This window comes from Macrosteles quadrilineatus, unplaced genomic scaffold (genome assembly GCF_028750875.1).
Source record: "Macrosteles quadrilineatus isolate MER2022 unplaced genomic scaffold, UCM_ALF_1.0 Scaffold_5__1_contigs__length_97177068, whole genome shotgun sequence".
NCBI classification, from domain to species: domain Eukaryota; kingdom Metazoa; phylum Arthropoda; class Insecta; order Hemiptera; family Cicadellidae; genus Macrosteles; species Macrosteles quadrilineatus.
Genome location: NW_026542598.1, coordinates 76817022 through 76835000, shown reverse-complemented (window position 1 = coordinate 76835000; position 17979 = coordinate 76817022). Strand labels below are relative to the sequence as shown.

The 17979-nt window shown below is 38.0% G+C and overlaps 1 protein-coding gene across 1 annotated transcript; it reads right to left on the bottom strand.

Moving 5' to 3' along the window:
- On the bottom strand, positions 1–16497 carry LOC128996008 (NF-X1-type zinc finger protein NFXL1-like). The gene is made up of 15 exons (XM_054421118.1): positions 16283–16497; positions 14923–15142; positions 13456–13595; positions 12550–12689; positions 12142–12320; positions 11507–11769; positions 10934–11164; positions 9680–9811; positions 8712–8923; positions 8239–8425; positions 7291–7374; positions 3368–3496; positions 2535–2774; positions 1154–1351; positions 1–281 (listed from the first exon to the last, which is right to left on the bottom strand). The coding sequence occupies exons 2-15, from the start codon at positions 15137–15139 to the stop codon at positions 60–62; spliced, it is 2574 nt and encodes an 857-aa protein (XP_054277093.1). The 5' UTR covers positions 15140–15142; positions 16283–16497; the 3' UTR covers positions 1–59.
- Between the last annotated feature and the right edge of the window lie 1482 nt (positions 16498–17979).

The window sequence follows — 17979 nt, the reverse complement described above, 5'->3', positions numbered from 1 at the left end:
TCGGGTGTTACTTGTTTATTAAATAACATAAATTACAACCATAAGAAAACAGAAGGCCGTTAATTGAGCATGGACACGATAGTTACTGCGACTCCGACTGCTACCACAGCTGACACGACCAACCAATGTCGAGCCAACAGAGATACTTCTGGCTTCTCATCAACTATCTTCTTTTCTCTGTGCTTCTTCTTGCCAGACATCTTCTTCTCAAATTTCTCAAGTTCTTCTTTGTTACGAAGTTCTTCTTGGAGCCTTTTCTCTTCCTCTTCTTTTAAGCGTTTCTAATGAAAAAGTGAAAGTGTGTAGTTTGGTAAAACACGCTTCATGACGTGTACTGGTATTGTGATGTAAAATAATAATGGGTTTCAAAAAGGCCAATCAGGCAACTAAGTATTTATAGCACGGACAATGATTATTTTACCAAGGTCTATACTTAAACTATGGGTGGTTAAACTGTAAACTGATTGATTGATTAAACTGTTTATTGTCTACGGGCTTACAAGACAATACTTACGATCAGCATTGTAAAAATCACGCCTTCATTTAATACTTTGAACTTGAGCCAAATATTTCATGTGAAAATTATTCTAATTTGTGTCCTGTAAATTGTTTAAAATTTAAATATCAAAAGACGCTATATCTTTTCCAGTACAATATAGTGTCATTATCTTCACTGATTCGGGAGTTTATTGTTATGGATAGAGTTTAGCTAGCTTACCTCAGAAAATAAGGATCCAGGGAATACATACACATAAAAAAGTTCTCGTAACATAACACTGAATTTTATTCTAACGTATGACTCCTTCTGAGAGTAAATTGGCTTAAGTCTAGTCAGTTTTCATGTTTTTAATAGTGACATCTCTTTTGCCCCACTCTTAGGTGGAGTCATGTTATGAAGAAATAGTGTTATGTTATGTGATTTTCCATCCATAAGTCTCTGAACTCTAATTTTCATAAATACGCTAGCTGAACTATCATCACTTTCCAAGATAAAACTACTAAATTAAACACATGACTTTCCTTTGAAATGTAACAATATTCTTTCTGTACTCTTAAAATTACCACACTTACTTCAGATCCAACTTCTTTGCAAACGAAAACTAATCTCCAATCATCATTGGCGTAATTTTCAAACCAAATTCAGCAACTCTACCTGCAGTTCTTGCACCTCCTTCTCCTGACAGACTTGGTCGCACTCTATCACAGCCTGGCCGGCTCGCACAGTCGCACACTGCACCTCACGTTTGATTCTGCGACACGGACAGGTGACCTTGACCTTACGTCGGCACAGCTCGGCGTCTGTACACGGCCCGTCGTGACACGTCAGACTGCAGCGGTGGCCACACTCATACTGTACAATACATCACCATTGTACAAAGTATATTTATCACAGTTTTTGCCCATTTTGTGTTCTCTCTTTTGTGTTATAACTTTTAACCCCCATTACTTTGGGCAATGGAAGAAGTGTGTTGAGATGAGCAAAAGTTCAAATATACATGGTACAAAAGTCGAGCATTAAGAAAATGGTCCTTTTTATTTCACAAATACAGTGAACCACACAAAATTCAAATGGTTTAGTATTAAATAAATTAATAATTAATACATTGCAGATAAAAGTAGTAAATAGAAAGTTTTGATACCAGTAATAAGACTGCTAATCCAACAATAAACTCTTTCAAGCCTTTTATCTCATGAAATTCTTAGCCTAGCTGATTGATTGCCAAACTTAAGGAAAATGTGTTCAAGTAAAGAGGTCTGCACTGTTTCCATAAAAAGTTTAAATAACATATTCCCTGTAAGGGAAATTCGCTAAAAGCAAACATTTGTTTGGGTGACACCTAAGGGAGTATGTTTTATCAATGGTGACACTATCACACCTAGAAAATGAAAGTAGCCATGTTTATAGTAAAGGCAGTAAAGAGTAAAAATCAGAGGATGAAAAGCTTAAACAATTGTCAACAGATATATATAGGCAAAAATAAATTCATTCACAACAAATTTGAGTAATGTATTGAGTTACTGTAGTTGTACCACGGTCCACCAACATTTCTTTTGGTATTGGCAACATGAATCGTCCAATGTTTTTTTTTTCTACGCCAGAGGCATTTGGCATTTCACGAGAGAGTCACAAGAGAATAAATGTTTAGTGGATGTGCCGGGGATTGAACCCGTAAATCCCACACCGTAGTCCGAGACGCTAACCACTAGGCTAGCAACACAACCAATAAAATCAACACACAACTTCACATCACTACATTTTTACTTCTGTCAAGAAGGTAGAGGGCCCAAATGTTAGAGATGGCCTGATCTAAATAAAGCCCTCTGATTGGTGGAGTGATTTTAGACTTCACAGGAAATATTTTAATCGACACTCCACTTCCTACACTTCTCACAAACGTTACCATGCTCTGACAGTCAGATTTCCATACCACTTAAATGAAGTTTTTATTTTAAAATATGTGTGTCATCACTAGCAACACCAAAACATCGATCTTAAACATAAAATTAAAAAATTTGGTACACTTCCAACTTACATTCTTGGGACACTGGTTGCCACAGGACAGCATTGCAGATCTCTCAGAGTCTGAGGCCGAGGTCCACTCTCCGCACCTGAGGAACAGCTGGTTGATGGTGCAGTGACAGCGGTGGCGTGTCAGGGCCTGACATGGGGCGCAGGGGGGAGGGTGACAGCCAGCAGTGCAGGGGTGAGTGCAACCCTCAGGCCGCGGGAATGTACACTGACTAGCACAAGGCTCACAGTTGCTGCCTGCCTCCTGTCAACAACATAATGAGTGAAAACTGTGACAGAAATACTACAATGCTTTGGTCGAAATATCAACTATAGTTATGAATTCTAAATCACCACTTGTGAGTAGGGGGTTATGTTCTTCAAATTACAGTGCACTTAATCTCATTCCCCCCTTATCCAAAAGTTGGCACCATCTGATTTAGACACAAAAATGAAGGGGGAGTTTTCAAAAACACAAATTGTGTGTAAAAAATTAGTAAATTATAGTACGAGGGATGCATTTACAAAATCTGGAATGCTTGAAATTCTTGTCCCTGAGTTGTTTGTTTACATGGATATGGACAAAGTTGCGTACATGTGTAAGTTAACAAAGTTGTGTCCAAACCAAATCAATCCAGATGAGAGATAAATCACTTTCAAAGAAAGAAGGTAAAGGACGTGAATTAACAGTGGAACTTATTGTCGCTTGCAAGATGAAGGGGCGTAAGTACATAGGCTTATCATGTGTATTTACACCCCTATGTTTTGCAGGCTTGGTTGTATTAAGTGTGGCCATGAATTGCAAATTAATGTTAAACAAATATAACAATAGTAGAAAACTTGCACACTAGAGCTGACCTGCAAGCTAGGAGCGTTGAGCACTTGGTGACAAGCGGCGCTGCATGAGTGGTTGCCACAGGACAAGTATCTGCCACACTCTCGGCCACAGACATACGGCACGGCTCTGTAGCACGGCACATTGGTCACCTGCGGCAAGACACATCCGTTACAGGGAGGGAGAATAGTACGTATAATGAATACTACATAGGAACTGGATACACAAAACAAGTTACTTACTGTGACCAAAAGAAGATTTACACAGGATGTGTACAAATCAAATTCCCCAATTTAAATCGTAGACGATTGGAAAAGAAAAAAATAGCAACATTCATAAAAACCCTCAATCACATTGATCATATGGGGGAAGACATTTTAACAGGTAATCCGGTTTAAAATACTAAACTAAATTTTAGAAATACCAATACCGTTAATTAAAATGTGAGGCATTGTCGCCACTGATGGGAGGCAGGTCCGCCATACTAGCCTGTCACTGGGGATAGGCAAAGCAATGCAAACTTCCATTGGTTATTGTTAGTTTGACCTAGCCACTTGTGCATTTAGAAGGATGGGGTTTGCTTGAATTTTCAGGATAAACATTTTACTAGTGTACGGTACGCTTTGTTCACAGTATTTTTGTTGGTGTATCCCAGGTATTTCACCCACGCTTTTTTCCTGCAATTCGCAGTACTAGGGCCCTGTTAGCAATTTTATTCAATTCTGATCTGTAAGTTTCTTGAAGATTTACGTCCACAAGTAATGGAGTGCAGTACAGTAGAACCTCGGTTAACCGAGGTAATTGGGACCGAGGGTACCTCGGATACGGCGAACCTCGGATAACACGGAACGTAACCTAAAAATCGTTACCGGGGCTAAAAATAGCTCAAGATATACTAAAACATGAACAAAAGTTATTAACTGAACTGTTGTTTAGTTTATTAGTACAAGAAATGTTATTAGTACGCAATAAAACGTGAGAGGAAACGGTAACACTCACAATACTAAACACTGTTTTAATATAACACTCAATTTATTGCACAACTGAATACGTATGATATAGGCTACACAATGTACAGAAGTTTAGTTACAGTACAGTATTCCTGTTTACAAAATTAAATCAAAGAAATGAAAATTAATTTACTGTACATTGTACAAAAATAAACAAAGTAAGCTAATCTTTTTTCCCAAAGAAATCAGTTATTGTTTTTTGACTTAGATTAGAGGATCTTAGGCTAGCCGCCCTGTTGCGCCAGCGTCGCAGCCAAACTAAATCGTTTGTTGTTGCGGTTTCTTGTTGTTCAATGTATGCCAGTGCTCCCTCGATCATTCTTAGACCTTCTGTATGTGATATTTTCTCAGTCACCCCATCAGGTTCATCGCTGTAAAAAAAAACCTTTGTTTTACGTAACCGTAACGCAATCAAAAGGCAGCAGTTGGAATTGGTATGAAATTAGTTTTGGATTGATGAATGGGCAACATTTAACTAAAGTGTAACAAATATAGTTGTGTTAAAAAATTGATGTTGGATTATGTTTTTATGTTAAAATTTTGCATAAATAAAAAATCAAAAACTTACTTGTCATCATCTTCTGGTTGGTTGAGCATCTGGATAATCACGTCATCAGTTAGGGCCTGATCCTCATCTCCATTGATCCATACACTGATGTCCTCTGCACTGATGGGCTCAGCCACTGGAAGATGGTTACAAAGATCCACGAGCTCTTCATTTTCAGGAGGACATGCTCTTGGCTGGTTTTCAGGAGCAGCTGTCTCTTGGCGGCTTGCCTTTTCAATTCCGAAAAGTTTGCGCCATGACCTTCTTATAGTGTCCTCCCAACGTTATCCCAAGCTTCTGACACCCAGTAGACAACATCTTTCATTGTGATTAACTTGAGAGCATCAGTGACACCCAGCCCGTCCTCTAGCTTCTCCAGTAGATTTCTAAGCAGCCTCTTTTTGTAGTTTCGCTTAAAAGTTTCTAGAACTCCCTGGTCTAGAGGCTGGATGAGGGCAGTAACGTTTGGAGGCAAAAATAAGGCTCTAATGCCATCGCTAACTAGCTCATCAGCATCTGGATGGGACGAAGCATTGTCAAGAATAAGAACGGCCTTGCGAGGGAGTTTTTTGTTCTCCAAGAAAGCTTCAACGACTGGAACGAATTCCTCAAAAAACCATTGGTTGAAAATCCGCGAGTCCATCCATGCGTTTTTCTGGTTTGTGTATGTGCTGGGAAATGTGTCCACATTAGTATTTTTAAAAGCACGTGGCTTTTTATACTTGCCTATTACAACTGGTTTGAGTTTCAAACTTCCTGCAGCATTGGCACATCCTAAAACTGTAACTCGATCTTTAGATTTCTTATACCCAGGAGCTGATGTTTCCTGCTGACTGGCTAAAGTTTTTGAGGGCAACATTCTGAAGTTAAGGCCTGTCTCATCACAGTTGAATATTTGATCGGATGTAAGACCCTCACTCAAAATCAATTTTCTTATTTTTTCTTCAAAAACTGTCACATCAGTTTCATTACCTGAAAGTTTTTCCCCAGATATATTAAGTTGCCGCACTCCATAACGGTTCTTCCATTGCATTAACCACCCGGAACTAGCGGTAAAAGGTTCATCACCATCGCCAAAAGATTTATGGAAATCTAGCGCTTTTGCCTGCAAAATAGGCCCACTTATTGGACTTCCCCTTGCTCTCATTTCCGAAAACCATAAGAATAAAGCCTCGGAAGTTTTTTCATACTCACACTTTTTAAACGTTTTTCTCTCTGAATTGCAATTGGAATTTAAGCTCTGAGCACCCCATTTTTCCAACTCAGCCCTCTTCCTCCTCCAATCTCCGACGGTAACCTCACCAACACCCAAGTCTTTAGCGACTGTTCTTATTGACTCACCATTGTCCAGACGACGAATCGCATTTAGTTTAGTCTCTAAGGACACAACGACACGTTTGCGTTTAGCACTCATTTACACCTACTGTAACTGCACTTAAACACACAATAAAAAAACAGTGATAGACACTTGACTTGTAAAAGTAAACAAAGGACTGCCACTGAGACGAAATGGCGTCTTCGGGCAGACCGATGATGCACGAACACATCCGAGCTGAAGCTGTACACCAGGACAGCCCACTAGATGCGCAATAAGCTACGGAGTCGAATCGGGGTGGTGGGGAGAGCGAGTGGCTCAGTCGCGTCTCGGCATTGGTGAAACAGTTCGCATTGGTCCGGCGGCGAGCGGTGTCGGGTTACAACACCTGCAGCTGCTCTGGCGAGCGGTGTCGGTTGACAGTGCCGTATGCAATCGGCAAAGATAAGCGCTAAGCTACGCAAATATTTGGCCGAGGAAACACAACAGTTGCCAACATTTTACTGTACAGTAGTTTTAACGCATTGCAGGCTAGCGTGCGTATTGCGATAAAAGGAGCACCCAAACGCTCATTACTGTACGTAGTTTGTGCGTGTTTCTTTTGCTTTTTAAATAAAAAAAATCGTCCGAGGACGGCCTCGGTTAACCCGGAGTCTCGGTTAAGCGAGGCTCGGTTAACCGAGGTTCTACTGTACACTGTGAAATATTGTTCTGTCTGGAAGTACAAAATGTCATAAGAGACAGAGTGTTTCGGACGCCTGTTTTACGAGACCAACATTCAGACAACATTCAATTCTAAAGAAGTGATAGAAATTGTTTTCAACCATTCCAGAGAGAATTCAGAGAATTATTTATGTTAAATTCCATTTTTAGCCCCTGAGCTGTGATAGTAATTAAAAGTAGATATTTACCTTCGTCTACAGCTCAAACTGTTGTAACTTGAGTTATGGCCATTTCGGCATCATAAATTGAAATGGCCGTAACTCGAGTTACAACAGTTTGAGCTGTAGACGAAGGTAAATACCTATTTTTAATTATTTATAAATGTAATGTACGGATAAGCTGAATGCTTACCTCATGGCCTCCAAGACAAGAGACGGAGACTGATTCCCAACAATCCCCACACGGGAGAGCTCTCAACTCTAGCTGGGGCTGAACCTGCAACAAACAACAACAGTACATTTCATGGATATAATTCCAAATAAGTGCTTTTAAATTGTGTTTTCAATTTTTTTTTTAGTTTAGAAGTTCCTTAGCGTATGTGTCTAAAGGAAACTAAAAATTTTAAATTAAAAGTCATTATGTAGACTTTGAACCGTTTAATTGTTTAATTAGACAATTATAAGGTAAATACCTTCACGTCAACAGTTCAACAAAATTTTTTCGTGCGTTGTTATGTGTGTATTTATTTGATTTCATTGACAAGTCTATTATTGGATGAAACATTCTTGGTAAGGAGACCACAATTGAAAATTCCTCAATAGGCTAAATATGCTGTATACTGTATTGAACTGTTGACGTGATGGTATGTACTGTCATACAATAGTCAAATCTAAATATTGTAGTTTTTCATTTTTTAACATTTTCTTCCCATTCTAGAACTAGCTGAGGGTAAAAGTTTGATTAAAAGTGAGTTTGCAATAATTTGAGCTTTTTTACACCTAGCTTGTAAAATAGTCCAGTGTACTTGCCGCATCTGCTTTATTGCAACAGTATAAGTAATATTAAAAAATCCCTGAGGAAAAATTGACTGTCAGCAACTATACACTCCACTCATCGGATGTTAAGCAAACTATAACTATGTTAAATAACTATAACTATGTTAGAATATATCGTAAAGCCATCCAAGTGTACTCAAATTTGCTTATGCACAGTCACAAGAGGTATTAATTTTAATAATGGGGAAGACCGCTTATAACAGTAGTAGGCTAGTACGATGAACTTCTCAAATCTGTTATTTTAATCGATGACTACTAGGTAAATTCGTCCTGTGTAATCGAGCCTTAACACTAAACAACTCACCAGCTCCCAGGGGCCGGCAGGTTTGATGTTGTCTGCTACATTGACCAGCACAGCCGAGTGACACAGCTTGGGGCAAAGATGGGGGCAATTCTGGCGGGGCAGGTCACAGATCTGACGACACACAGGGCACGAGCCAAAGTGACAGTAGTGGAAGTCTCTCTCCGCGTGGTGACAGTCCGGGGGGATTCTGAAATTAACAAATACAACTCAGGATTCTGAAAGAGCTGGTGAATCAAATCTATTTGAATATATTTAAAACTAAGTGGAAAAAGGCAAGTGAAATTTTTGGGTTTCAAGTTATTTTTAAATATGTTACATACCAATTGCAAGAGATTTTTAAGATAGACACACCCTTAACGATAATTGTATTACGCAGTTAATCTTTCATACATTTTCTACTTCATCCCACAATTTTAATTCAATAATCGAATGTCTTACTTAACATGTTCAACCCAATGATTGCTGGTTGATACCTGCAAGGCTGTAGACAGCGTGGCGGTCTAGTTTTCCTCTCTCTACCGCACGGCACAGTCTTGGCAGTGGTGCCACAATGACACTTGACTTGCACAGTGATATCGCACGGGTAGCACTGGCCTCGGTGACACACACTCGCACACTTGTGGTGGCCGCAGGTCAGAGTGCGACTACACGGCTTCTCGCATGGACCACAGTTGCCGTCACAACACTACCAGACAAAACAAATCAAGTTAAAATATGATAAATGAATTTACAGTATAAGAAATACAAATGCACTCAACAAACAGATATGGTTTTGTCTCGGAACCTATTAGCATTGATTTTTAGGACCGAAAAGGATATCCTAACTATATTGACCAGCTTTAGCCAGTTTTAGCGAATTTCCCTATAGGGAACCTAGCTATTACTTTGTAAACATACACTCGTAGCCGATATATGTATAACATGATAAATCAAGCACTTTTTGATGAAACTTGGCAGTAAGGTGTAGAGTTGGACAATCTTAATTGAATAATGGGTTTTTGAATTTATACCCTTAAAACATGCAGCCAGCGTGTGACTCAAATCATACCGGGTTAAATTGTAACTGGCTAAATCTTTGACATGAAAATGAAATAATGTCTAGTTCTATTTACAGCTAAAGCTAACTATTAAATATATGCCTATATGTTAATCGGGAATGTGAGCTATCATCATGCCAAATTTCAGCCCAATCCGTCCAGTGGTTTATGCGTGATTGAACTTCAAACAAACAAACACACAAACTTTCACATTTATAATATTAGTAAGATTACTTTTAAAATTAGCAGATTCATATATAACTTATATATAGCAAGCGAGAACTAAGATTTGATTTATTTCTTTAATCTTATAGTTAATATTAGGCCAAAAAGAAATAATTCTACAATAAAATCACAACAAAGGTGGTTTTAGTTTGTGAAAACTAAATGTGTCTTGAAAATACCTTTCTATTGCAAGGATGCCGTTTGCAATCTTTGATTCTTTTGCACTTGGTCTCGCACAAAAATTCTTTTTGACAGGGAACTTCTTTGGTATGCAGTCCACAACGGCATCTCTTCTCCACACGTTCAAGACACTGGGGAACAAAATTATAACCACTTGTTATTACGAGTACTTCAAGCCATTTACCAGTACTAGTTTGAAATACAATCTTAAAGATTTTTGTATATATCACAAAAATATTCTGATAAAAACAAGATTGAAATAAATTCTAAAATGAGCTATCTCTTTAAATTAATTCTTTTGAGTCATTCAAGTGATGTTGTTTCAACAGCTGTGCGTAATTTGGTATCAAAGAAATATTTGGAGATGGTAGGTAAATGAAACAGCGATTTCGTTGATAAATGTGATGCAAGAATCCCCTCTTCAGACCTCACTGCTGACCATCTCATCCATCGGTAGGATTCTAGATGGTGACGCAGGGTACCTAATTGGGCACTTCTACACTGCAGAAACAACTAGAAATACATATACGTATAAGACTGCTCAAAAAGAATTTGGTAATCTAACAAGAAACAACTAAAAATGTATGTGGCATTCTTTATATATAGTAGTAGTGATGATCAAAACCAAAAATTTCAAACCACCAAATCAATACATAAAAATCAAATCCCAAATCTCTACACCTAAACGCAAAAATATTTTAATTAATTTAGGTACCTGTTTAGGATACAACAAAATACCTGTAATAAATATAAGTTTATTATGTAATTAAAACCAAAAAATTGGACTGCTGCTGACCATGACGTAATATTATGATGAACATCAATTATGTATTATGTGTTAATATTAGTTACAGCTGTATCCAGTCAACTTAGTACACTTAGAACATATTTTTGATAAACAACAAACTCTAAAATAAATTTAACTCCCGACACCGACATCAAAATAAAAAGTATGAATGACTGAATGAGAATAGTAATCCTACTACTTTAAACCTACTTACATCAATTTTGATAAACAACAAACACTGAAATAAATTAACATCTTGAATCTAATTATTTATTCAATGGTCAATATTTGTGACCAAAATTATCGGTAGTTTTGGACTTTCGAACGTCGCAACTCTCCGAATGAGTCTTAAAACTCACTGATAGAATCACAAAATTTAAACTTTTTCCTAGTTTGGCGGTCTTGAGATTTGAGATTCGGTGTTAACAAATCACTGGAAGCCAGCTGTGTTACACCTAAAACTCACCACTCCGCATTTATCACGATGGCATCTTTGTGAACACGGATGTACGCCGCAGTCCAACAATCGTCCGCAAGTATCACCACACGTCGGCGGCTCTAGGGTACAAGCCAGCTCGTAGGTGGACTTGCCGCAGGGACATGTCCGTGGCAACATGCCGGGGCACTCACCACAGGCACCTCCGTGACAAACTCTCTCACAAACATGGCTGCCACAGGACAACTGCTTGCCACATGCCTGCAATAGTCATGCATGAGTAAAAAAGCATGTAATTTGAATCTTTTGTATTATTTTCAATATCAAATTATTTATTTTCTTTAAGTTAAAAAATCAGAAAAGGTACGAATGGTACTGAGATGTCATGAACTAACAATAATATTGTCTTCAGCTGATCCATAAGGATGAAAAATCTACTAAGGGAGTATGTTTAATTAATGGTGATAATTAACCAATATTTTTGGGTTTGGGCTAAAAGCTAAGCACGATCCAAGCATATTTAAGACTTACAACACTATAAGAGATTTCATAAGATTGACCATTTTCTAGTTCCATACACAACTCAGTGAAACACAAACTCACTCGGTCACATTGCCAGTTAGGACTCGCACATTCCCTCTCCTGGCTGTCTCGGCCGCACTGGCACTGTTGTACAGAGCGGCGTGGGCATGGTGCGCACGGCCCTGCGTGGCACGGCACAGCACACTTGTGTCGTCCGCAGCCCAGCAGACGACTACACGGCGCACCGCACGACCACTGCGGTCTGCTGCAGCGTTGTGGCCGAGGAGCACTCTTACCACAGTGGCACGCAGTCTTCACTGTCTTGGGGCAAGGCGGACATGGCCCTGTAAGATAGATTAGGAGACTGATATAAAATATCATTCACTTTGCAATGTGAAATATGGATTTGAAGTCATAAAGATACACAATTTGTATGGTTTAGTTATTATGGTTATCATTCACTGTGTCACTGTTTCAGCGAGGGCAACTAGGCATTTTAACTTGAACATAAAAATGAGGATGAAAATAATTCATGAGGGCTCATCCACCCCATTATTAATAGCCTACAAAGATGTAAATACAAAACTATCAGTAGTTTTTATTTTATTGACACAATCCATCTAGCTTAGCTGGTCTCGGTGAAGGACGTAATAAGGTTTTTAAAAATGATTATACATAAATAAAAATAAACAAATAAACGTTCCTGTATGGCGTACCTGGGTGACACAACAGTAGACAGTGGTGGCCACAAGCCGGACTGAGGGGTTTGTTGCAAGTCTCGCCACAAGAGTGCGGCACCAACCACGGGTGATACACCGGGTCCTCCGCTCGTCCACAGAAACAGAAGTATCGGAAAGGGATGTCCGTCTGCTCATAGCCCTCTCGGCACTTTGGACTGTGATGGAACAGAAAACTTTGTTAGCTTGAGCTGGTTTTTGGTCTCATATTTGTAAACAGTCATCTGTACCATAGTTCATAAATAGTATTTTTACGAGTCATTGTTAACGGGAACATAGAGATAAATTTTAATAGTTGAACTGATATAAAGATTGCCGTCTCTGATAACAATATGCTACATTCTGATTGATGGAAAGATTTTAGATTTTATTCCTGAGAATACTTACCATGCCCAAGTGATGTGAGGCAGAGACTGACCCCGTGGTCTGTCATCTAGAGCTGCCTTCTGGTGAGCAACAGAGTCCTTGGCCCATCTCTGGATACATTGCAGGTGGAAGAAGCCCCAACAGTTATTACAGCTCCATATCTGTAGTAAAAATAAAAAAATAAGATAAAAACCAAGAGTTGGACCATATGCAAAATAACTTACGATTTATTGTACTAGGATTGGTTTCATGGTCAAATTATCATAATACAAAATATACACGTACAAATTTGGGGATACAAAGTAACTATTTGGTATGAAGGGTCCCATGTTTAAATTACGCATATTAATTGGGTTCAAAATTGGTTCCCCAAGCAAAACAAATCCAATTCAACATCCTATTACATTTCAAAGATTATCTTTGTTAAGATGGTTAGTAGGTGAATAAAACTACTGATTTACAAATTACAATCAAGTAAATTTCTTGGTTTTAAACCTACACCATAAAGAGTGGTTTACCTACCCTCACTCAGGTTACATATTTGATCAAAAATGCATCCAACTTAAAATCCATTTTCATAAGCCGTTTTGTTACTTGTTTACTATCTGACTTTGGTTAAACATTCAACTAAATAATTAGCTGTTAAATTATGATTCAAGTTTATTCTGGTATAGAGATAGGTTAGGCGGTTGTTATCTTATTATTTTTATATTATGGTATTGGATTTATAGATTTTCATAGATCTAAAATAACATTTCAAAGTTTTTTATTCAAGATTTTTATTTTATTTCAAACACATTAACGAGCCTAAAACTTACAATAAGTCATGGTTAATCCTTCCAATTAAATTTTACTTTACCTGTGCCTAATTATTTGACCAGAATATAGTTTTTTGTTAATATCTCATGTTATGTTCAGAATACTTACAGAATCATTTCTCCTGACTGTGGCAATGCAGACCAAACAGATCGCCGCTCCTGACTGGAATGCGTCTTCGAGAAAGTTTTGAGTTCGACCAAGGTCTTCATTAGTTCCTCCCAAAGAGGCGTAGGATTTTAAAACTGATCCTGTAAAATGTCACAGCTTTTGGATAAAATTATATCAATCAATGTTGCAACAGATATATTTAAAACCCCATACTATGCAAATTTCCATTTGCCTGATTAGACTTTTACATAAATATTTCCTTAAGTCAGATAATTTTATTCCCAATTTAAATAACGTTATTGTCAACAAGTAAGTAGGCTACTTAGGTTTGCTGCTACAGGGAGGTTAAAAAGTATCAGTAAAATGTTAGGAGTTTAGTATTAAATAAATAAATTTACCAAGTTTGATTAATATTATACGATAATAGCTTATTTCCTACATGGAAAATTCACTATAAATACATTTCATTAAATTAAATGTATTAATTCCCTATGCTCCCTTCATCTCTGTTTACTACACATTTCTATTTTTATTTTATCTGAATTCTGCCATCTTTTATGATGTTTAACGATTTAAAGCCATTAATAACTATACCGGTACTGTGACCATCGTAAAAAAGTACCTATTATAGCAAATTCAACACAGCTATCTATGAAGGGTGATTATTATTGTTGATAAAATCAATAATTACAACATTATTGCTTAGAGAATGGAATAAATTTATCTTCACTATCCAATGAATTTAAGCTTAAAAATTAAGAATACCTATATGGTAAGACTAAATGTTACTCAATTAGGCATTTAATAATACTTTTTTTATTATTTTTTATGCACAACTAAAAATATTGATTCATAGCACAAAAACATTGGTTGATAAGTTATTTTTGATACTTGAGATATCAACATAGACTCTGCTATCTTAATACACGTTGATGCTATGTTAAGATTGCAGTCATAACTTAGGCATCTGTAAAAAACTATTTGAAATAATAATTACATGAGCATGACTGTACCACTCAAATCTTTAAAAATACTGCTGTTTTCTTTTAATAAAATGTAAAACATTGTAACACCTCACCTAATAATAGTTTGAGATTCACAATATTTCACATTTTTAAGTAAGGAAAGTTACCTTTAAAAAAACCATCATTACCGACTTAATAATAGTTTGTTTAAGGTACCTACTGTACATTAAAAAGTAACACTAAATAACACAACTAGGCCTAATCTCTTAACTTAAAATATTTTTTAACATTCACAACAAGGTAGGCCTAATTATTAGAAGCATCATTAAATCTCACCAGAAAACTTTTAGAATCATCAATGACGATGTTCTCCGTTGTAAAATACACGCTGAAAATTATGATCCATTGAAAATACCGTGCCCAAAATTTATGCACGATTAAAGCGCTAACATATAATAATACAATTGGCTTCCTAGTTGTAACTTAAGGGCATGAAACAAACCTAAAATATTGTTGCACTCCAGATCCTCTTCCTCAGATGACGATTCGTAGCCTGTTGATTTGTGTTTATCCACGGCTTGTTGCATGTGCATCTTTGCCTTTTTAAACTTATCTTCAGCCGCAGCATTTCTGTTGGCATCATTGCTGCGATTATTCTGTGGCTGGTTGCCTCTCCCTCGCCAAGGGTTGCCTTTCCCCCGTCCGTCTCTAGCACTCATATTCTATACAAATTTTAAAAGTATTTAGCTTAATAGGCTTCATAAAAACAACAAGGAGATGGTAGTAATATAAATAAATGCATAAAAGCAGAATCCCAACTCAATAGAGAATCAGAAACCAACAAACTGAACGGAAATCCACCTATCTACTGAGACTTGAGGCTTTTCCTAACAAAACGGAAGACATTTTCGGATAAGATAAAGCACACAAAATAGTGTAGGCCTAGAGGAAGGAATGACCATTAACTTAATTAAAAAGTATTTTGAGCAGCCTATACTGGGCTACAACTCCTCAGCATTAGACATAATAACAGGGTCATAAGTTCTATACACAATGCTTCTTCTAGGTACCTAAAGCTTTTTAAATTATAAAAAATAAAAAATTCTCAAGAAAATAAGAGTGGTCTGTGTTCATCAATAAAATATAAAAGTTTTGTTTTACTGGCCTATGCTTAGCTATGGCTGGGTATCCGAGTGGTTATTAGTTATGTGACAAGTTGAGTTGACTCGTGTCATGAGCCAACTCGATTCAACTCATTCACAACATGAGTTGGACACAAACTCGTACGGAGATTGCCGTAACTACACGTAGGCCTACTGAATTCAGAGGCAAGAAACCGAACTCATAAGGAGAAAGCCGAACCTCCACAATTGTGAAACTAAAACGCTATTGGCTAAATGTAAGTCGAGCCGTCTCGCAAAACTAACCCTATTGGGTGCGCTGCGAGTCAACCTGAACTCGCCAAATGAAGGCCGAAGTTTCACAGTGATACCGAGTTGAGTCTGACTCGTCGAGTTGCAAATTGAGTTAAAATAGGCCTAGGCCTAGCCTAATCGTGTCGAGTTTAATTTAATTAGTCAAGGAAACACCTGTAGGGGACTTGACTCCTCACATCACTAGTGGTAATAGTGCTCGGCTAACAATCAAAAGGTTGCCAGATTGATCATGAGAGGTCAGTTGCTTTTTGATGGTTCGAAACTGGACCCTCCCGGCAGTTCCTGATCATAGGGCTTTAAGTTACCCGGGTTTATTATCCTTATAGTCTCTTTTCAATACATTACCTACTTTAATTAAAATGCATAACCTCAAAAGGCTACAGCTAAAACAAAAATAATTTATGGAAACTAATAAATCATACTTACGGAAATTGGGCTAGGCCTACTTAGATTGTATGCTTGACATTATCCATATTGTAGGTTATAGGCCTAATCATAATCATTTTTAAGGCATTATCGTTAAAACCGGAGGAGACAAAAATGTGTAAGTCTGCTAAACAACTGCATTGCATTATCATTCATTATTCATTGCACGTTGGTTTGGTTCGGTTAGATTATCTCGGTCGGCTCTCGGTCACACATCCACATCACACAACACCGACCAAACACAACACAACACATCATCGTCGTTGTCGTTTCGTCGTCGGTTCGGTTTCGGTATCGGTTCCGTTCGGTTGGTATCATTTTTTAGTTCAAGTCAAATCAAGTTCACACCTCCACTTCACGTTCACGTCCACATCGTTGATCTTTGATTGTTCCGCCCATTGCGGGTTCAGGTTCCGTTTGTCGATCTAGTTGTGGTGCTACCCAGGGCTACTGGGTGCTGGCGCTGGTGCTACCCCATTGACTATTTATGCTATTAGTCAATGGTGCTACCCCATGGTGGAATGTTCCTAATTATATGATAGACCAAAAATCTATTCGTAATCATAATGACCATTAGGTATATATAGTCAATGCCTTTAATTCAATGCCGATGTTTGCGGACATTAGACCATAGATTAATCATGCTAGAGTATAAGTCATTTCATGGAGTAAATTTAATCTACGATCAGGCTGAAATCACAGACAATATAATACTTTAATGTAATTACTTTAATTCCATTGTCTGTGCTGAAATGTTTGCATGGACTGTTTCTTTTTTTTCGCTGCCACCACACACCAGGCTGAAGATAGCTGACGTTCCATCTGACGGCCTGTTTTTTTGCCCATTTGATTTATGACAGGCCGAGTGGTAACTGGATGGAATTCAAAATATAGTAGACCTCCATGTGGATACCTTTGGAAATGTAGTTTGCTATTTTATATTTTGATTAAAATAAACATTATTAATTTCATCGGTTAGACCACGTTGTATGTATGTATCTGTAAAACTGATGTACGTTTTCGTGTTAAATATGTACCGGTAAATTGTTTAGGACTACTTCACTTCTACATAATAATTCAGATATTATTATTTATATTAGAAACTTATGGGAGAAAGTATGTGTCAGAATGCTGATACCGTTTATTATTTATATTAGAAATGATGAAATACATTTTATTCAAAAGAATCCAGGTCCCAGGTAGAGTAGGGGGTAGAAATTGCAATGCGCCCTAAGCCTAAGGCCCCGGGTACGATACGAGCGGCGAGCGGCGAGCGGTGAGCGGCGAGCGGCATGAGCGGCGCCGCTCTGACATCGGGTCTCATTTAGTTGCGTGTAAATTTGTGGAGGGTGGCCACGATACGTCTGAGCGGCGAGCGGTGGTGAGCGGCACCGCTCAGCGCCGCTCATGGTTCCAAGTCAAACCCGATTTTCGCGAAAACGCCGCTCGCCGCTCAGGTGAGTCATGCTTCAGTTCGGCCTAAAATGACAGGGAAACATCAGCAAACATGCGATCCGGGTCGATACGTGAGGTGCAGTCCAGGGAATGTTTGTGCAATGATCATCACGGAAGTTTTAAAACACTTCAGTCACCAGAAAAGTATGGGACCAAGTTAGGGTTAAGGTTTTTAAAAAAATACTAAGTTTTTTCTTTAAAGGCAAACAATTGTCAGATAGCAACAATAGTTGCAATCATTC

Bases quoted from the DNA above. Each gene is read 5' to 3' on its own strand.
- LOC128996008 (XM_054421118.1), bottom strand. From the start codon at position 15,139: ATGAGTGCTAGAGACGGACGGGGGAAAGGCAACCCTTGGCGAGGGAGA. The intron at 7,375-8,238 runs GTGAGTTGTTTA...TGTTTGTTGCAG, and splicing joins CTGCCGGCCCCTGGGAGCTG to GTTCAGCCCCAGCTAGAGTT. The intron at 1,352-2,534 runs GTAAGTTGGAAG...TGTATTGTACAG, and splicing joins GCAACCAGTGTCCCAAGAAT to TATGAGTGTGGCCACCGCTG.